The sequence below is a fragment of the Mastigoproctus giganteus genome, chromosome 13 (assembly GCF_048544385.1).
Source record: "Mastigoproctus giganteus isolate SK-2022 chromosome 13, ASM4854438v1, whole genome shotgun sequence".
NCBI lineage: Eukaryota > Metazoa > Arthropoda > Arachnida > Uropygi > Thelyphonidae > Mastigoproctus > Mastigoproctus giganteus.
Window position 1 is genome coordinate 96763008 of NC_143587.1, and position 22298 is coordinate 96785305.

At 40.0% G+C, this 22298-nt stretch overlaps 1 protein-coding gene across 1 annotated transcript in view; it reads left to right on the forward strand.

Annotated features, from left to right (window-relative positions):
- Window positions 1-22298, forward strand: part of LOC150076272 (thymidylate kinase) — a 119823-nt gene that overhangs the window by 65145 nt on the left and 32380 nt on the right. Inside the window, exon 4 of the mRNA XM_090387464.1 lies at window positions 16406-16496. Coding sequence (XP_090243590.1) covers window positions 16406-16496 — 91 coding nt within the window. The remainder of the gene's footprint in view (window positions 1-16405; window positions 16497-22298) is intronic.

Below are 22298 nucleotides of genomic sequence, written 5' to 3' on the forward strand. Positions count from 1 at the left end.
GCTTTGGCGTACCATATTGGGGCTCCATAAGTAATTGCTGGGACGAAAATCGCTTTATAGTAGAGGGATAATGTTCTTTTGTTTGGTCCCCAGTCTCTGCGTGTTACTCTGACTACTAGTGCTGCGTATTTTCTCAGCTTCTCCTTCAGATATAAGAGGTGTTGTTTAAAGGACAAGTTGGAATCTAGGATAATGCCTAGGTATTTCATCTGTTTTGCTAGTTTGATTGTGCTTTCCCTTACTTTTATCTGGGGCGGTTGTCTGATGTTGAGTGTTCCTCTCAGTAGAATTGAGTTCGTTTTGGTCGGGGAAATCTCCAGTGTATGCAGGTTTGCCCAGTCCTGGAGTACTTGCAGTGCATAGTTCGCACGGGCTTCTAACTGTGATCTAGAGCTCACTGCCACCATTAGGACGAGATCATTCACGAAAGCTTGTGTGTTGACATCACCCAAGTCGAGTGCCAGGGATTCATCAAAAACAATGTTCCACAGGAGTGGCCCCAGGACAAATCCCTGTAGGCAGTCCCTGCGGACCGATCTTGTCAGGCTCTGGAACGGTGCCATTACCCTAATTTTTCTATCAGAGTAGTAGTAGTGGCACTTGATGCAAGAAAGCAAGTGTAGGAGCTTATGCAGCATCAGCCAAAAAAAAAAAAAAAATCACACCATACCCTCCAAATGCCTGTCCAGTTCCTCCTTAAATTTATTTAACCTATCAACTTCCACAACGACAGATGGAAGTTTGTTCCAGCAATTAACCACCCGCTGGCTAAAGGCAAATTTCCGCACATCTATTCTACATCTATCCTTTCTTAATTTGAACTTATGTCCCCGTAGGTTCGTATTCTGAACAAGTGGGAGGATCCCATCAGAATTCAGCGTGCTCAACCCATTCAAGGCCTTATAGACCTCAATCAGATCACCGCGCAGGTGCCTAGTCTCCAGCCACTGCAATTTGCAGAACTTAAGCCTCTCTTGGTAAGAGGATCCCTTCATTCCCCTCACCAATCGTGTTGCTCTTCTCTGTACACGCTCAAGCAAATCTACATCCTTCCTAAAATGAGGCCTCCAGACCTGTACGCAGTACTCAAGGCGTGGCCTGACCATTGCCTTATACAGAGGGACAATCACCTCCTTTTCCCTGCTAGGTGCCATTACCCTAATTTTTCTATCAGAGAGGTAGGATCTAATGCAATTATATAAATTCGTGGGGATTTTTGCCTTGCGGAGTCTGCCCAGGACGGTCAGCCACCAGAGGGTGTCGAACGCCCGGGCGAAGTCAACCGCAATTACCAGGAAGTACTTTTCGTTACATTGTGCTGCGCTTTCTAGGAGGTTCCGAATTACTTCAATGGTGGAGAGTCCGAGTTTGAACCCATACTGTCTGGGTGACTCTAGGTTAGCTTCTCTGTAGTGGCTGAGTATTCTTCGATGTAGTATTCTCTCCAGGAGTTTACTTAGTGTTGATAGCAGCGCTATGGGACGGTAAGAGTTTGGTTGTTCAGGTGGTTTAGTTGGGTTTTTCAGGATGAGCTTGAGATGTGCTGTTTTCCACCTGGTTGGGAAATGGCACACTCTGAGGCAGCAGTTGAAGAGGTGCAGCAGGGGTTCCGGTATGTGCTCCACCGCCCTCTTAACGAGTTCTGTGTCCAGGAGGTCAGGGCCAGGGCATTTCTTGTTGCGCATTTGTGTTGCGGCTTCCTGTAGCTCATCCATGGTAATTGGCGGCTCCATTTATTGGGTGTTATAGGTCTCGTTTGCCTGTATGATAGCTTGTTGGTCTTCCATGAGTATATTCGTTGGGTCTTTTATAATGTTGTTCAGAATGTTGGCCACCGAGTCGTTCCATGTTCTGGTAAGGGTGCGTTGCGGCGTTACAGTTGCTGTGGTTATTTCCCCCCTGGGGAGTTTATTTGTTGTGATCTTGTAGACCACTTCCCAGGGATTCTCATTACCTTTAGTTGAGACCAGTCGTTTCCAGGAGGACTTTTTACTTTTCTTTATACTCTTGGTATAAGTATTTCTCAATACTGTATATTGGCGGTGCAGGTAAGTGACCTCAGCGGGCGGCCACGACCTCCGTGCTCTCTGATATTCCTTCCTTTTTTTTGTTGGACTAATCTCCTTTGTCGTTGCAGCTCTGGGGTCCACCAGGGCATGGCCTTGCTCGAAAGCATTTTTCTTTTTATGGCGACTTCAGCTGCCTTGGTTATAATGTTTGTTATTATTTGTTGCAGTTCGTCTGGGTCCTCTCTTATTTCTTTTCCATCCTGTCTGGTTTGCCCTCTTCTATCATGTTGGGCTCTACTAATAAGCTGTTCTCGGTAGAGTTCCCAGTTGGCTTTGGAGATTGCAAATCTTTTTAGCATCGTTCTTTCTGTTGTTGTTCTTGCTGTGCTTCTCTGTATCCGGTAGGTGATGGTACAGTGATCTGACGTGGTCCAAGCATTTTGCACCGTCCAGTCGGTCATGTGGGAATCAATATTTCTTGTGGTTAGGGTGATATCAATGGTCGCCTCCCAAAGTGTATTACAGAAGGTTGGGAGGCAGAAAGGTTGATTTTTAACCGTCAGTATTGAGTTAGCCAGGAACTCTTCCAGTCTTTGGCCGTTTCTGGTGCATTGCCAGTCCGGCGTGGCGCTGTGCCAGACTGGGGATCGACAGTTGACGTCGGCACCTATTACGATCCTCTGTCCTGCTAGAGTAGTTTGGACATCCTGGAGATATGTAATGGCGAAGTCAATCTCAATGCCGGGTCTGCAGTAGAGAGAGACTGCATATAGGCAGTAGACAGAGCTGATTATATGAGCACATGCTGCCCATGGCGTGCATAACTGCAGGACCTTGGTTACTGTAATTTCTGGGTTGCGGACTATAATTGCTGCTCACGGCGTATCTTCGTCACTCTGTACTATTTTAAACCTGAGCGGATATCCCCTAACCTTCTTCATGTGAGTATAGGGCTCTTGAATAAGGATGAGATCAACATTGTCTTCTGCTTTTAGGCATACTTGGGCGACCACTGCTTTCGCACGTTGCGCGTTTATTTGGTGAATTTTTAGCACTCCATTGTTATATTTTTTACGTTGTGTACCCATAATTGGTTCTGAGTTGATATATACACTTGAACTTTTGATATATCAGACATTTTGGATCTCTTATGGAATGCGTATGATCTAGCCTTAGTAGCTTGCAGTTGATGCATATGGGGTCTTTTACTTTGTTTGGGCAGCTACTGAAGTTGTGCCCAAAGTTGTTTTATACTTGGGCATTACCATTAGCTTTCCATCCCTCTCTGGTAGTCTTCTCTGTAGGTTTTTCCTATAGATTTCCACGGTTAGAGTCTCGGGGGTGATGTCTTGGTCCACGTCAAATATTGACGTGGATGTTGTCCCAAATTGTGACAGATGGCCCTTTTATTCTTAGGGTTTCCGCAGTAAGGCCCAAGGTTGCGATCTTTGCATTGGACATGATTATTTCTGCTTCTTCCTTGGTCTCTGTTTCTGTTACAATCCCCGGGTTTCTTGTTTTCCTTATTGCTTTAATTCGAGTAGCTCTGAGGTCTTTCCACAGGTTTTCCATTACCTTCTTTATTTCTTTGCTTGTATGCCTCTAATGTGGCGAGGACACTGTTGCAGGTTTGGAGGCAGGTTCATTTATGTTTGCAGTGGTGGTTTTGCTCCTCAGCACTTCTGAGTAGGTCAGGGTGTGCTGTGGCATTTCTCTTGACCCGCCTTGCAGGTATGCCTCTAATGTGGCATTTATTTTTTCGTTCTCTATGTGGGTTTTGTACAGGATAGTTTCCAGTTTTGTCCACAGTGAGACAATGTCTGCTCGAATCGTTGTTGTCACTCGATTGTTCTGCTTTGCGAAAATTTCCTCCAGGGCAGACCTGAGTATGAGAATATGATCTTATACTGGGCACCCTGGTAAGGTGGGGTCTAGGATTTGCGTTTCTTCAGTCATCTGTCAGTTGGTTTTGTTGTCCCAAATTACTTTCGCTCGGGTCAGATTGCAACCTGGTTTCCCGTTCGAATTTCGGACGCCCGGTTTCTTGTTTTTTTTTTTAAAGTGGGCCGGCTTTTGTTCCTCGGTGTCATCCCTATTGCCATCAATCAGGATGGATTCAGGTTCTTTCCCGATGTTTTCCTCGGTTTGGTTGGGCTCTTCCGAAGGCATTTCTGGCCAGGTCGGAAAATCGGAGTATTCGGATTAGCGGGATTCTGTTTATATATTCTTCTAGCTGATTTAAAAAGATGAAGTTTGGTGGGTCACACAAGTTCGTGCATTGTGTTCGGGTCACACAATACCCTGGCAACGATTTGAGCTATCCCAAAGGTCAAATCGTTGGGGGGGGGGGAAGTCAAGTGTTAAAATGCCCCTAGAGCAGTGGGATTACCTCCATATGGGGTTTCCTGTGGGTACCGAAGATTATGGTGACATCTAAAATGTTGAAAAATGCACGTGAGAGAAGATTCCACAATATCATGGAAAGTTTATGGTGGGGGGAGGGTCACTAAAAACATAATTCACTGTCTTTTTAAACAGTTGTAAGTACAGCTTCTTGGAGCAGCTTCTGCTCTGGATATATCACAGATCGTGGCACCCTCCCCAGTCAAGTACAAGGTACTAACGTGGCCTCCGTGTTAAAATCGGTGCATCTCCATATCCCTGCTGCCAGCCACATGGTGACCAGTGTAGGTTGGGCAAACAAAGGAAACACTGGTAACTTGCAAAAAAAACCGCTGGTAACTTGCAAAATTCCAGTTAAATACTCAAACGTTCCTCACCTAGAGAGTCCAGTGTAGGTTATAAATCACTGGATGCACTTTTCCTGAAATAAAAGCGCTAAGAACTCATAATTTAATCCATTAATCATGGAGCTATGTTTCAGAGTGGCAGTAACAACGGCAGCCATATTGGCGATCCCTGTCCCTTTTACAGTGGGATTATGACCTATCTCTACAGGATAATGTCCATTGGATCATCAATAGGATCTGAGCAGTGTAAACAGGTGGGCTTTCGTGGCCACCTGTTTACACTGCTCAGAAAACTTTATGGCTGTCTGTATTGTAACTCACAGATCCTTCTCTTCTACAGTTTTTAATTCACTCACACCAAGTGTATAATTTATTTTGGGGTTGCTATTCTCCAAGTGTAAGACCTTGCATTTTGCTTCATTAAAACATAGCTTATCACTTTTCTGACTATTCTTGAAGCTTGTTCAAGAATGAAAACTGCCCTCAAAGGAAAGAAATTTAGGGATGTAGTAGTAGTGGCATGTGATGCAAGAAAGCAAATGTATGAGCTTATGCAGCATCAGTCAAAAAAAAAAAAAAAAAAAAATCACACCATTCCTTCCAAATGCCTGTCCAGTTCCTCTTTAAATTTATTCAACCTATCAACTTCCACAACGACAGATGGAAGTTTGTTCCAGCAATTAACCAGCCGCTGGTTAAAGGCAAATTTCTGCACATCTATTCTACATCTGTCCTTTCTTAATTTGAATTTATGCCCCCTTAGGTTCGTAATCTGAACAAGTGGAGGACTCCCATCAGAATTCAGTGTGCTCAACCCATTCAAGGCCTTATACACCTCAATGAGATCACTGCGCAGGTGCCTAGTATCCAGCCACTGCAATTTGCAGAACTTAAGCTTCTCTTGGTAAGAGGATCCCTTCATTCCCCCTCACCAATCTTGTTGCCCTTCTCTGTACACGCTCAAGTAAATCTACATGCTTCCTAAAATGAGGCCTCCAGACCTGTACGCAGTACTCAAGGCGGGGCCTGACCATTGCCTTATATCCCTAGCAAAATTCCTATATATCATTGACAAAACCCCATGACCTGCCATGGCAGCCTGTCTGCATTGCTCAGAAAACTTCATATCTGACTGCACAATTACTCCCACGGCTTTTTCATTTTCTGCCACTTTAAGTGTAGTACCACACAGTTTGTACGTTTCTCTGTGGTTACTTCTACCCATATGCAGTACTTTGCATTTGTCAAGGTTAAACTTCAGTTGCCACTTCTTAGCCCATCTGCCCAAATTATCTAGATCCCGTTGAAGTAGCACACTGCCATTACTGTCATTAACAACCCTGCCAACCTTTGTATCATCTGCAAACTTTGACATTAAGCCTGATATACCTTCATCAATATCATTGATAAATAAAAACAACAGTGGACCCAACCGAACCCTGTGGGACTCCACTAATAACATTAGTCCACGAAGAGCAGCACCCATTGATTACCACTCTCTGTCTTCTACCACTTAACCATCCTTTTATTCATTGTAGCAACTTACCCTTAATACCATTCAGTTCCAATTTGTACGATAGTCTTCCATGCGCAACTGTGTCAAAAGCTTTCCTGAAATCCAAATATATGATATCAAAATTATTTTTTGCATCCAGTTCCTTTGTAACCACATCATAATATCCTGTCGGATTTGTCAGACACGACTTTCCCTTAACAAACCCATGCTGTGTCTGAATTATTGCTGCAGTCGTGTCTAGATGATGCTGCAATGCATCTTTAACCAGTGATTTCATTATTTTACACGGAACAGAATTTAAACTAACTGGTCTGTAATTACTCGTGTCACCCTTCAATCCCCTTTGTGATTTGGGAATACATTTGCACATCTCCAGTCCGTGGGAACCTCCCCTGAGTGCAAGGATGCTCTCATAATTATGGCTAAGGGCTTGCTTAGTTGCTTTGCTGCCTCCTTTAATATAACTGGATAGATCCCATCCACCCCAGGTGCTTTTCTTATGTTTAACTTCAACAATTTCTCCTCCACTTTGCTCTCAGTTATTACAAAATCATTAAGTATCCTGCTACAATTTGATAACCTTCTGCCATTTTCAAACCTTAATAATTCCTCATGTGTGAATGTATATGCAAAATACTCATTCAGTTATGTTAAGGACATAACAAAAAACTTAACTGCCAAACTGAATAGTAGTGGCGGCATGTGATGCAAGAGAGCATGTGTATGAGCTTATGCAGCATCGGCCAAAAAAAAAAAGAAACACACCATTCCCTCCAAATGCCCGTCCAGTTCCTCCTTAAATTTATTCAACCTATCAACTTCCACAATGACAGGTGGAAGTTTGTTCCAGCAGTTAACCACCCGCTGGCTAAAGGCAAATTTTCGCACATCTATTCTACATCTGTCTTTTCTTAATTTGAATTTATGCCCCCTTAGGTTTGTAATCTGAACAAGTCGAAGGATCCCATCAGAATTCAGCGTGCTCAACCCATTCAAACCTTATATACCTCAATCAGATCACCGCGCAGGTGCCTAGTTTCCAGCCACTGCAATTTGCAGAATTTAAGCCTCTCTTGATAAGAGGATCCCTTCATTCCCCTCACCAATCTTGTTGCCCTTCTCTGTACACGCTCAAGTAAATCTACATTCTTCCTAACACCGACTCAATACCGAACCCTGTGGGACTCCACTAATAACATTAGTCCACGAAGAGCAGCACCCATTGATTACCACCCTCTGTCTTCTCCCACTTAACCATCCTTTTATCCATTGTAGCAACTTACCCTTAATACCATTCTGCTACAATTTGTACAATAGTCTTTCATTTAAAATAACTAAATGCATAAGGCATAATACATTAAGAGTTTAATATCTATATAATATCGGTGTGTAGATTCACCATAGACAACTCTTAAAAAAACTACTAAGTAGTTGTTGTGGGCATCATTTGCCTTGTGCATTTAGTTATTTTAAATATTGTCATATACACCTTTTGGCATCTCTCATATTGTGTGATTATCTTCACAACTGGGTCATCATGTCTGCAATACCAGGGTACCTGCCCACCCACTGATGATAGGCCAATAGCCTTGAAACATGTCTGGGTGGTGGTACTCACCGAGAATAAGTAACAATAGTCTTCTCTATTAGTGAAGCGTTACTTATTCGAGGTAGTGCATTATCATGGCAACTCGTTGTGAAGGCAGAGCACAATATGAGAAAGAGCAAATGATGCCCACAACAACTACTTAATAGTTTTTTAAGAGTTGTCTATGGTGTATCTACACACCGATATTAAATAGTCTTTCATGCGCAACAGTGTCAAAAGCTTTCCTGAAATCCAAATATATGATATCAAAATTATATTTTGCATCCAAAAAAGTAAAAAAAGTAAAGTGCAGCCATTATCAACCCACTGCAGGGTGGAAGCCTCCTCAACAATTCATGCTGAGGGAAATGGACCATAATCTGCCACGCTGGTCCAGTGCGGGTTGGCAGATCGACCGTATTCAGCAGTCAGGGGCTTGAACCCCGGTCTACTCAAAGAGCGTGTGCTACTGCACTCCCGCTCCTGCCCACTCGGCTACGGATCATAATATCCTATAAAATTTGTCAGACAAGACTTTCCCTTAACAAACCCATGCTGTGTCTGAATTATTGCGGCAGTATTGTCTAGATGATCCTGCAATGCATCTTTAACTAGTGACTCCATTATTTTACCCGGAACAGAAGTTAAACTAACTGGTCTGTAATTACCCATGTCACCCTTCGATCCTCCTTTGTGAATTGGGGATACATTTGCACATCTCCAGTCCGTGTGAACCTCCCCTGAGTCCAAGGATGCTCTCATAATTATGGCCAAGGGTTTGTTTAGTTGCTTTGCCGCCTCCTTTAATATAACTGGATAGATCCCATCCACCCCAGATGCTTTTCTTATGTTTAACATCAACAATTTCTCCTCCACTTTGCTCTCAGTTATTACAAAATCATTAAGTATCCTGCTACAATTTGATAACCTTCTGCCATTTCCAAACCTTAATAACTCCTCGTGTGTGAATGTAGATGTAAAATACCCATTCAGTTTGTTTGCTATCTGGGCAGGATCATCAACAGTCAATCCATCGATATCAAGTGGACCAATCAGATTCATTCCCTTCCTTTTAGAGTTTATATAAGTAAAGAAATCCTTGCTGTTTCTCTTAGCATCTTTTGCCAAGGATTTCTCGTAATCTGCCTTCGCCTGCCTAACCTCCTTTGTGACCTGATTACAAACTAGCTTATATCTGCCATAGGCTTCTGAGTTGCTTGATAATTTATATGCATCCCATGCATTTTTCTTCTCTGTTACGAGTCTCGTTAGTTCATTTGATAACCATTTAGCCCTAAACCTTGAACAGTATTTCTTAATAGGTAAAGTAAAGTAAGTAAAGTGCAGCCATTAATTATCAACCCACTGCAGGATGGAAGCCTCCTCAACAATTCATGCTGAGGGAAATGGACCATAATCTGCCACGCTGGTCCAGTGCGGGTTGGCAGATCGACCGTATTCAGCAGTCAGGGGCTTGAACCCCGGTCTACTCAAAGAGCGTGTGCTACTGCACTCCCGCTCCTGCCCACTTGGCTACGGAGGCCTTCTTAATAGGTATGAAACTTTTAGTAGCTTCCACGATTAATTCCTTGAATGCTTCCCACTTAGAATTTACTGTTGGTAACATCGTCAGTTTATTCCACTGTACAGAATTTAAAAACTTTCTGAGACCACTGTACTCACCTTTACGGAAGCAAAAACCCTTTCCTTTACCCCTGATGGTAATTATATCATTAAGTAAATCCCACATCAGTACACTGTGATCATTGCCACCTAGTGGTTCCTTTATCTGCAAATTCTTAATACACGAATGATCACTGCTGATAACCAGATCAAGAGTATTACTCTCTCTGGTTGCCTCTTGAACATGCTGCTGCAGAAAACAATCATCCAATAAATCCACAAAAGTCTAACTAGTGTGTGAGTGACCAACCCACAAGTTCCAGTCAGTATCTGGGAAGTTAAAATCCCTCATTATAAAACATTCTTATTTACTGGCCCACTCTATTTCTCTGTATAATTGTTCATTGTACTCATTCGAGTCATTAAGCCTATAACACACTACTACACTTATTTTTGCTTATGTCACACCAAAGTGACTCAACAGTGCACTGTTCATCTATATCAACTGGGTGCACTTCTTTTGATTTTATGTTTTTCTTAATTAACAGCATAGCACCTCCTCCCTTTCTATCTTGTCTATCCTTTCTGTACACATTGTACTCCCCAAATTCCAGTTCTGCATTCATTATATCTGTGTGACACCACGTCTCTGCTATCCCAACAATATCCGCCTTTGATGTCTTGAAAATTCATCAAATTTATTTACTATACTTCTAGCATTGGTATACATGCAAACATACATGCTCCTATTCCTAGTTACCCTAACATATCCCATATACTCACCTATTTCAGGATGACTGCCATCCGTCCCCGAAACCCCCAACACCCCTCGCTCCAGGTTGCTACTTATTCTAATAGAAGTTGTGCAAGAATCACCTTCACCTCTGCCTACGGCTACTGTTAAAATATTAGTACTTGTATCCCCCCAAGCTAGCAGTTTTCCGACCCACCTAACGCTGTCTTGGCAGCATCAGCAAATATTCTTGCACCCTTTCTATTTAAGTGTATCCCATCCCTGTAGAAGCAGTCTCTCCTGTTAACAAGTACAGTCAGGCTGAAAAAAATTCTACCCTTTGAATATTATCTCTTTGGCTGCCTTTGTTTTTGTATGTGGTAACTCAGCTACCACTAGATAATTTTCTTGATTATAAGTTTCTACTAATAGATAAATTTTCCTCAAAATTGTGTATATGTCAATTACATATCAAATGAAGATGTTATAACAGTAAAAATTTTGAAAAGCAATTCATTGTGAGCAGTGTGCACTTTACTTTTGTGAACAGTGTAGAGAGACAGAGAGAGAGAGAGAGAGAGATATGCCAAGTTTTCCATTTTGATACAGTTTTGTTAGTTTATATCATGTTAACAAATAGATAATTTTGTAACATGCAGTATAGTCAAAAAGTTCTCAGACTTTGTGTATTAAACTCAGTTAAACTTATATTTTATTCACAGAAAGGAAACTGTACTTGCACGAAATTATGTGCACACTTAAAAAAAAAAAAGTGTGCTTGTACCCTGTATGCATGAAAGATGTTTTATATGAAAACATCTTTGAGAAAAATGTGAAACAGAAATGACACAAATTATGTCACTTCCTAAATGATGCTAATGCAGTCATTAACGTTGATTGTACCGAATCAGTCACCATCCACCAATAAGTAGCAGGCTCATGCCTGCCACTTACCAGTGGATGTTACTGGTGGAAGGGCAAACTTTTTTTTTATGAAAACCTCAAACACGAGAGGTATTAGAACCTATAGTATTTAGTACTGTGCATGGGTTGGAGGTTGAGAAGACGAAAGAAGATATTTGTTGACATTAGACTTGAACTTCTGTATACTGTAATTTTCAGGAGATACGTATGAAGGAAGGTTGTTCCAGAAAAAGGCATTTGAATGAATAAACAAGGAAGATGAAAAGTTGGTTCTGTGAGTTTGAAGTTGGACAGTAAATGGATGTTGGCTGGTGGCGGCACGTGTTCGGATTGTTTTGAAAGAGAGAGTGGGAATTATAAAAGCCAATTCAGAAGAACAGTGCCCTTGGAAGTATCTGTAGAAAAGAGATAGTCATTAATTAACCTAACTGCACTCTTCTGAATGGAATCTGAAAACCTGAGATAGGTTTTGGGGGCACTGCCCCACATGTGGGAACAATATTCCATGTTAGGGCGGATTTGCGATTTGTACAGAGTGAACAGTTGTTTGGAAGAAAAGTAACGCTGAGAGTGAAAGAGAAACCAAGTTTTTTAGATGTAGAGGAAGCAATATTTGTAATGTGCTTGTGCCAAGAGAGATTAGAAGTTAGGGTAATCCCCAAAAGAGATATATCAACTTGCCTTGAAATTGGAGTGTCATCAAAGATAAGCATAGGAGCAGAAGAATCCTTTTTGCAAGATATGACAGAACTGAGTTTTAGAAGGATTGAAATCAACTAAGTTGTCTTTGCCCCACTGGAGAATTGCCTGGAGATTGACAGGCAATTGGTAGCAAACATTTGAGACGTTGAAGCTGATTGAGCAGGGCAAGGTTTCTCAAACTGGAAAGTGGTGTGCAATGTGCTATCATCAGCAAAACTATGGATAGGATTTCCGGTAAATTGAAGAAGGTCCATTAATATATAAGAAGAAAAGAGTGGAAGAAAGACCTGAACCTTGAGGGACAAATTACAAAAAACAGTAGGCAAACCATAAAATCGAAGCTTGTTTAGAAGACCTTTATGCCAACGCGATCGAAAATCTTTGAGATGTCAAGAGCAACTGCTTGTGTTTCACCAAAATTTTTCGTTGAATTTGTCCATAAATGGGTAACATAAGCCAGAATATCACCAGTGGATTGGCACTGATGGAATCCATACTGGCAATCGTTGATCAGATGGAAAGTTTCTGGATAGTTTAAGAGTTGCCAGTTAATTGATTTCTCCATTACTTTAGAAAGAGTAGAAGTAATTGTGTGGGAGGGATTTGTCACCCTTTTTAGGAACCGGCTGGATATATTAGTAAATTTCCGAGCAGAAGGGAAAACACCTTTGGAATAAGAAAGTGAAAAAAAGGCGGCAAAAAACAGGAGTAAGTTCAGAAGCACATGTTTTGAGAACAAGGGGAGAAATACCATCAGGACCTGGAGCTTTCTTAGCATCAAGGTTTGTCAGAATCCAGAAGGATGGACCACAGTAGGCATTGAATGGAGCATGCTAGGAATGGTGGGAGGTACCAAGATCATTAATACAGGAGTTTGAAGAAAAATGGGATGCTAGCAGGTCAGCTTTATCCTTGGCTGAAGTGACAATAGAACCATCTGGTTTTGACAGAGTTGTAGCAGAGATGGGCAAAAGTTGCAGCCAATAGCTTTGGCAAGAGACCAGAATCTAGTTTGGACTGATTAATAACTGCTTTACAATTGTTGTGAGCTTTGGTGTAGGCAGAAAATGAAACTGAAGAGTTGGAAACCAGCCAGTTATTATATGCAACTTTCTTCGCTTGTGAACAGCCTTAGCACATTTATTGGAAAACCAAGGTTTAGATAAAGGACGAGATTTTAAATTGGAGTGTGGAATAAAGGATTCCATTCCTACAAGAATAATTTCATTGAACGATCTGAGCAAACGTTGACATCAGATGTTTTGAAACTGTAATCCAACCCAGGAAAAGAAGAAAATAAATCTTGCAGGTCATCTTATTTTGCATTCTTGTAATGCCAAACAACTTAAGACTGGGAATAGCCATGAGATAATGGCTCCATTAGAGAAGAGACAATCGCCAAGTTGTGATCTGAGGTGCCAAAAGGACCACACACTTTGACCATGTACTTAGAAGGGTTATTTGTGAGAAAAAGATCAAGCGTGTTGGCTGTATGGTTAGGATTGTCCGGTATTTTGGTAGGTAAATGAATAATCTGTGTGAGGTATTTTGGTAGGTAAATGAATATATATTCTGGTATTCTGGTATGTTAATGAATATATAAGCCGGTATTCTGGTAGGTAAATGAATAATCTCGACCAGCTATGTCTGTGTGACTAGAAAAGGAAGCCAGATGGAGTTGTGAACATTAAAATCACCAAGGAAAATTACCTCACTGTTAGGAAAGTTGGACTGGAGAAAGTCAAGTTGCAAAGAGAGGAAGTCAAAGAGTTCCAAGTGATTAGTGGAGTTTAGAGAACGGTAGAGACAACAGATGAATTTGACAGAATGAGATAGACAGATTTTAAGCCAGAGTAGATCGAAAAGAGGAGATTCCAAATTACCAAGTCTCTGACAGGGAATATCGGAACGGGCATATGCACAAGTACCACCTTTGAGGTGAAAGGAATCATACAGCGAATAATTTGGGAAACTAGGATGAGCAGTGGATGAATCAGCTGATAACTGAGATTCTGTCAGAAAAAGTACATGGGGTTTGGCAGACTGTAAGTGAAAATGGACATCACTGAGATTAACTATTATTACTACTAACTGCTGTTAATGATTCAGCAAACACTCCTATTTGCTGTTAGTTAATGTTAGTAGTTATTACTACTCAAATTATACTCCTAGTTAACTTAATGTTAATAGTAAAAACTACATACTATACATTACTAGTTTTAGGAATATAACTACTAACCATATATAGTAGATTCTCAATTTTCCAGGATAGATGGTAAAAAACAAATCCTGGATAATCGATTTCCCGGTTAATCCAGAAATACAAAACTCCCCGACATACGTAAGGATACGTTCCAGGACTTCTTACTTCATCGAGTTTTACGTAACTCAAGAATGACTAATAACGTGTTGCTACTATATTATTATTGACAAATCTGAATTCCGCGTGATACTTAATGTTTGCCCATTTTGATACATCCTTATTATGATGATTCCTTAGAGATTTAACAGATGCATCGTTTTCAAACTTTTGAATAATTTCAAGTTTTTGTTTAACTGAAAACTCAACTCTTGCGTTTACCCATAATTTTCACGAGTTCTAAGCAAAAAAAAAAAAAAAACAAATTTCCGACATCTCTGACATGAATGACGCAACGCAATAAAACAAACTAAAAATTTGGTCTCTCTTTCTTTTTCTTTTTTTTTTTTCTTTCTTTTTTTTTGAGCTGTGGGTGTGAAGACAGTGGGGATTGCAAGATAATAGGTACACTAATCTCCCAATGACAACTTATAATGTCGCTTGTCACTTATTTACGACTTGCAAAATATCTGTTTATACCTATTCTAGTTATTACTTCAATTTTTTGATTTCTGGTTGATTTTTTTTTTAATTTGTTGTCTTGAAGTATCCCGGTTAATCCGATCCCGTTTAATCAAGAGTCTGCTGTATTACTTTATACTATAACTACTAATCATATATTACTATATAGTATATTAGTAGTTATACTATACAGTATAACTATTAACCATATATAGTATGCAGACCTCCAGTACATAATATATGGTTAGTAGTTGTACTGTATAGTATAACTACTAACCATATATTATGTACTGGAGGTCTGCATACTATATATGATTAACAGTTATACTGGAGGTCTTCTGCACGGACCCTGGCCCTCGGGCTGGGTAATACAAAAGATGTTTGGGTTGAGTACAAATAATTGAAATGAATTGTTATTTCAAACATTTTGGGCTGTTTCTTACATATGTTTATTTTTTATGTATTTAAATTTTTAAAGGTTTTTTTGAAAAAATGTGTATTATTTGTCTGTTCATACTTTTAATTGACTAATAAGGCACACTTTGCCATCATCTCCAAAATTCACTGGAAATGTGTGTGCTCTTTCATGGAAATAACCTGCCGGCAGTTCTAGCATCCGAAAGAAATTTTAGTGCAGCCGGATTAGCAGCAAGAGCGTCGAAAGTAATGTGAATGTTGACTGTTTTATTTCTGCACAACAATTTGCAATAAAAAGTGTGTGAAGAGAAGGTGGCTGGTAGAGGTGGATATTGATATTCATTTTGGAATTATATTAAGTATTAAATTGAAAATTTATTACATTTTCTTTTTTATAATTAATATTGATAATTATTTTGGATAATTATTATTGTTATATGATTAGTATTGTGAAACTTGAGAAACTAATGCTAGTGATTTTATTGAAATAAAAGGTTTTAGTCAGGCTGGGATAAAAATCAGTTCGGGTCGGGTATGGGTAAAGAATTTGAAAAACAAATTCGGACTCTGATCGGGTCGGGCCATCTAGACTTCGGGTTAGGCTGGGTTAAGCGGAGAAAGTTTTTATTCTTGCATAATATTACTACCCACTACTTACTCTACCGAATCAACGTTAGGGACCAAGTTAGCATCACTAGTGCCATTTAGGAAGTGACATCATATGCATCATTCTGTAAGAAAATTTTGTTAAGTGAATATGTGATAATCACCTGCCGTTGTTTGTTTACAGCTACATTCTATGAGAAGGTCACAAATTGTCATCCACTCATTCTAATCATTAATAAGCAGCTAAGCAACCTGACGTCTTCACATCATTGCTGAAAATTCCTTCACTGCTTTCATGGGAAATGTCTAAGCTTCTGCATGTTTATCAACTCACAGCAATTCTGATGCACAAGTTTTCTGGCTGTTTCAATTTTTTCAAGCATGTAAGCAGTTAAAGGTCCTCCTGTTTGGCAACAAATTATAATTCTTTCTGTTTCTCTTCATCTTGTTCTTACTGTTTCATGTGGACAGATTGCTCTTATCTTCAAAGGACTAAGACCTGTTTTGTTTGGATTCCAGATAAAAATTGGGAAATTGTTCATTTATGCCATTTGTAGGCATAATGAGCAAAAAGAGAAGAATGTACCATTGCTTTTAAAATTACTTGCTGTGTTTGTTCCCACTTTCTTTTCCTTCTCCCTACTAGGAAGATACTGGGGAAAAGGAAAAGAAGAAATGATATTACATAAAAAAACTTTTTTTTTATTATTTTTTAGCTCAAAGATGCTGAGGATGCTCTACAGTGGTACTACTATAATTTCAGACAGGTATGCATATTCTGGGGTTGCATTTTCAGCTGCCAAAAAGGTAGGAACAAATAATTTTATTTATATTCACATAAGAAAATTACTTTAAGGTTATATGAAAATTGTTTAGGAAGAAGCATTGTCCTTTATTACATAAAGAACATACACTGAGTGGACAAAAATCATGGAATACCTACCTAGTAAAGGGTAGGCCCACCTTTTGCCCGGATAAGGGCAGTCACACGGCGAGGCATTGAGTCCACGAAAGCATTCCACAGGTATTTTCATCCATGCTTGCTGCACCACTGTCCATAATTCTGATGCATTCCTGGGTGGAGGACCCAAAGCTCCAACCTTTTCACAACATCCCAAAGATGATCCACAGGGTTTGTGTCCGGTGAACGGGGAGGCCATTCCATAGTGGTAAAATCTACAGAATGCTCTTCGAACCATGTTCTAGTCACCACGGCTCTGTGGGGGGACACATTGTCCTGTTGGAAGAGTCCATTTCCTGTGTGTGCACGATGACCATGAAGGGGATACAGATTGTCTCCAAGTAAGGTAAAAAAGATAGGTGGAACAGGACCAGGGTATGTCTGCCAGGGGCAAAGGTTGATGACGTTGTAGAGCGAATATCATCTTTTAAGGGCACAAAAGGTGATATAGTTGTACACGTTGGCACTAATAATATTAAGAGTAGGAGACCGGCAGAATTACTTAACAAGTACAGGTCACTGTTGAACAAAAGCCGAGAATTAGGGTTGAATTTGAAAGTGTCTGCAATTCTGCCCAGACACGATAGGAGGGAGTATATGATGAGAGCCTTGTCGATCAATTCGGCCCTGGAAAGATTGTGCAAGGCTCAAAGGGTAGAATTTTTTTCAGCCTGGACTGTACTTGTTAACAGGAGAGATTGCTTCTACAGGGATTGGATACACTTAAATAGAAAGGGTGCAAGAATATTTGCTGATGCTATCGAGGCAGTGTTAGGTGGGTCGGAAAACTGCTAGCTTGGGGGGAGACAAAGACCAATAGATTGACAGTAGCCACTGGCAGAGGTGAAAGAGATTCTTGCACTGCTTCTATTAGAATGAGCAGAAGCCTGAAAAACAAGATGCATGGTATTTCAGAGACTGCTGGGAGCCATTGTGGTACAAGTAAACACATGGGTTGTGTTAGGGTAGCTAAGAATAGAAACAGGTGCAGGTATACTTGTGTGTACACCAATGCTAGGAGTTTAGTAAATAAATTTGATGAATTTGAGGTATTGCTCAAAACATCGAAGGCAGATATTGTTGGGATATCAGAGACGTGGTGTCACACAGATATAAGGGATGCGGAACTGCAATTTGGGGAGTACAACGTCTACAGAAAGGATAGACAGGATAGGAAGGGGGGAGGTGTTATGCTATTAGTTAAGAAACACATAAAAACCAAGGAAGTGAAGCCAGTCGACATCGCTGGACAGTGCAGTGTGGAGTCAGTTTGGTGTGACATAAGCATTGGGAGATCAAAATTGAGAGTAGGAGTGTGCTATAGGCCTAATGACTCTGATGAGTATAATAAGGAACTGTACAGGGAAATAGAGTGGGCCAGTAAATCAGAGTGTCTTATAATGGGAGATTTTAATTTCCCAGATATTGACTGGAATTTGGGGGCTGGATACTCACACACTAGCAGGGCTTTTGTGGATTTATTGGATGATTGTTTTCTACATCAGCATGTTCGGGAGGCAACTAGAGGGAGTAATACTCTTGATTTGATTATCAGCAGTGATTCTTCATGCATTAAGAATCTGCAGATAAACGAACCACTAGGTGGCAGTGATCACAGTGTGCTGAAGTGGGATTTACTCAGAGGTAACTACCATTAGGGGTAAAGGGAAGGGTTATTGCTTCCGTAAAGGCGACTATGATGGACTGAGACAGTATTTAAATTCTATACAGTGGGACCAACTGATGATGTTACCAACAGCAAATTCAAAATGGGAAGCATTCAAAGAACTTATCTTGGAAGCTACTAGGCTTTACATACCAACTAAGAAATATTGTTCAAGGTTTAGGCCAAAATGGATGTCAGATGAACTAATGAGGCATATGGCAGAGAAGAAAAATGCATGGGATACTTACAAATTAACACATGACACAGAAGCCTATGATAGATACAAGTTGATATGCAACCAAGTTACAAAGGAGGTTAGGCAGGCGAAGGCAGATTACGAGAAATCCTTGGCAAGGGATGCAAAGAAAAACAGCAAAGAGTTCTTTACTTATGTAAACTCTAGAAGGAAAGGGATGAATCAGATTGGTCCACTTGATATTGATGGGTCAACTGTTGATGATCCTGCTCAGGTGGCTAACAAACTAAATGAATATTTTGCATCGACATTCACACATGAGGAGTTATTCAGCGAGGGGAATGCCAGAGGTGTATTCAACTCTAGCAGTAAGTTACAGAATCTTGAAATAACTGGGAGTAAAGTGGAGGAGAAACTGTTGAAGATAAACACAAGAAAGGCACCCGGGGTGGATGGGATCTATCCAGTTATATTAAAGGAGGCAGCAAAGGAAGTAAGCAAACCCTTAGCCATAATTATGAGAGCTTCCTTGGACTCAGGGGAGGTACCCATAGACTGGAAATGTGCAAATGTGACCCCAATTCACAAAGGAGGATCAAAGGCTGACACAAGTAATTATAGACCTGTGAGCTTGACTTCTGTTCCAGGAAAATTAATGGAGGCACTGGTTAAAGACGCACTGCAGGATCATTTAGACAAGACTTCAGTTATAGCTCAGACACAGCATGGTTTTGTTAAGGGGAAGTCTTGCCTGACCAACTTGATTGGATACTATGATGCAGTCACAAAAGAACTGGATGCAGGGAATAACTTTGATATTATATACTTGGATCTTAGAAAGGCTTTTGATACTGTTGCACATGGAAGACTGCTACACAAATTGGAGCAGTGTGACATTGGAGGCAAATTGCTGCTATGGATAAAGGGGTGGTTGAGGGGGAGAAGACAGAGAGTGGTAATCAATGGACACTGCTCATCGTGGACTGATGTTATTAGTGGAGTCCCTCAGGGCTCAGTGTTGGGTCCATTATTGTTTTCTGTATTTATAAATGATATTGATGATGGTATATCGGGATTAATGTCCAAGTTTGCAGACAGACGATACAAAGGTTGGCAGGGTTGTCAAGGACACTACTGACACTATGCTTCTGCAACAGGATCTGGAAAGGTTGAGCAGATGGGCTGAGAGGTGGCAAATGAAGTTTAACATTGACAAATGTAAAGTACTACACATGGGAAACAGCAACCCCAGAGCAACGTATCAACTCTATGGTACAACACTGACAGTGGTAGAGAATGAAAGGGACTTGGGGGTGGTTGTGCAGGCAGATATGAAGTTCCCTGAGCAGTGCAGACGGGCTGCAAGAGTAGCTCATGGAGTATTGTCAATGATATACAGGAATTTTTCCAGCAGGGATAAGGAGGTGATTATTCCATTGTATAAGGCGATGGTCAGGCCACACCTAGAGTACTGTATACAGGTCTGGAGGCCTCATTTCAAGAAGGATGTAGAGCTGCTGGAACGAGTACAGAGAAGGGCAACAAGATTAGTGAATGGAACAAAGGGGTGCTCTTACGAAGAAAGGCTTAAGTTTTGCAAATTACAGTGTCTGGAGACTAGGCACCAGCGAGGTGATCTGATAGAGGTGTATAAAGCCTTGAATGGTTTAAGCATGCTCAATGCTGATGGGATTCTTCCTCTAGCTCAGAATAATCACCTGAGAGGGCATAAATTCAAATTGAGGAAAGACAGATGTAGGATAGACGTGCGGAAATTTGCCTTTAGCCAGCGAGTGGTTGGTTGGTGGAACAGACTTCCATCCCTTGTGGTGGAGGTTGATAGCCTAAATAAGTTTAAGGCTCAGCTGGACAGGTATTTTGAACGAACAGAGGGGTGAAGTGGAAGTGGTTTTTTTTTTTTTTTTTTTTTTTGGCTGATGCTGCATAAGCTTGCTTTCTTGCATCAAATGCCTCTACTAATGCTAATGCTAAAGTATGGACACGTAACCTGGACCGTTCATAGATGCATCTAGACCAGGGGTCCTCAAACTTTTAGAGAAGCAGGCCATGTATGAATTTTTGGAATATTTTGACGGCTGGAGAAAATTCCTAATTACTGAAAACTACATTCCTTGTATAACTTTAATGTTATGTAGAGAAACAAATTTTATACCTACCTATATCTACAGATTCAAAAATTAATCGATGGATATGTAATATAAAATATACCAATTTGTTTATTTCAAATTTTAATTATTACTTATTTATTGTACTAATCACAAAAATACAGTTAGTAATACAACAAAACTAAGTACTGCAATGAATGTGGTTGTAGAGTGCGACTAAGTTTCGTAATATCTTGTTTTAAACTACTACAGTAAATCCTTGACTTATGTAGCCCCAGTTACAAATTTTTTTTCAAATTTTTTTTTTTTTTTTTTTTTAGAATTGCAAAATTTAAAACAGTAAATAAAAAAATAATAATAAGCAATCAATAACAACGAACATGCACAGTGAAGGTGACATACATTTCACCATAATAACGTAAAAATCCACATAATTCCAGCTATCAATATTATTGCAAATGCAATAAGATCTAGTTTACTACCTGTTTATAATGGATTGCATTAACAGAAAAGCCCAATAAAATGGAAACTGCTTTTCATTGTTTTAGTAAAATGTAAGCTCGCGTGAAGTGATAATAGTGTGTTTCCACCTTTTCTTTACATATTTCATTTTGACTGTTATCACGGTGCCGACTAAGAGAATAAGTGATAGCCATACTAGTAAATCTACCAAGAAAAGGAAAGCAATTGATTTGGATCAGAAAATTAAAATAATGAAGATGTGTGGAAATGGTCAAACATTAAAAAGTATCACACAGAATATAGATTTGTCAGTGTCAACAGTGAACACAATAATAAAGGACAAAGACAGAATACAAGAAGCAGTGAAAGGATGGGCACCAACGAAGTCAACTACACTGGTGTTCAAAGAAAGTGCATAGGAATTTCACATTTCTAACCCTTTTTCGCAATGGTATGTTACATTGACTAATATCACAAATAGAAATGTAAACAAAACAAACAAAAGATATTTATTAATAGTTAAACAAAAGATATTTATTAATAGTTAAACAAAAGATATTTATTAATAGTTAAACAAAAGATATTTATTAATAGTTAAACAAAAGATATTTATTAATAGTTAAGGCAAAGCTAAGTAATATTTGACAGGTGCTCTCAAAATATTCCAAAATGAGCACTTGCAACCTTTATACAACAGTTTTGGTAAACATGAAATTTCAGCCATATAATTATGGCTGAAATGTTATCAGAAGCTCTCAGTTTGCTTCAGTTTATCATTTTAATGGAAAACAAAATGAAAAGTTCACCAGGTGGAAACTAATATTTAGTTGAACCGCCGTGGACCTGATGACAGCAGCACACCGTTGAGGCATTGACAAGATCAATTTCTGAAGATAATCAACTGATAGTTTGTGGTTCCAAACACGGAATTATAGCTTCCTGAAGTTCATGAAGGATCTTTGATTTCTTTCTGGCAACTGCAAATTCCACACGATGCCAACAGTTCTCTATAGGATTCAAGTCCGGGCTGTTTCCTGGCCAGCTAAGAGTTGTAATGGACCGTTCTTCCAACCATTTTTTCACCTGTAACAAATGTAAACACATTTCTGTTGAACCTATAATGCGGAAATGAAGCTGAAGTAACTACAGAAGTGCCTACTTACACCTTTCGCCCTATGACAAGGGCAGATACAGTTAC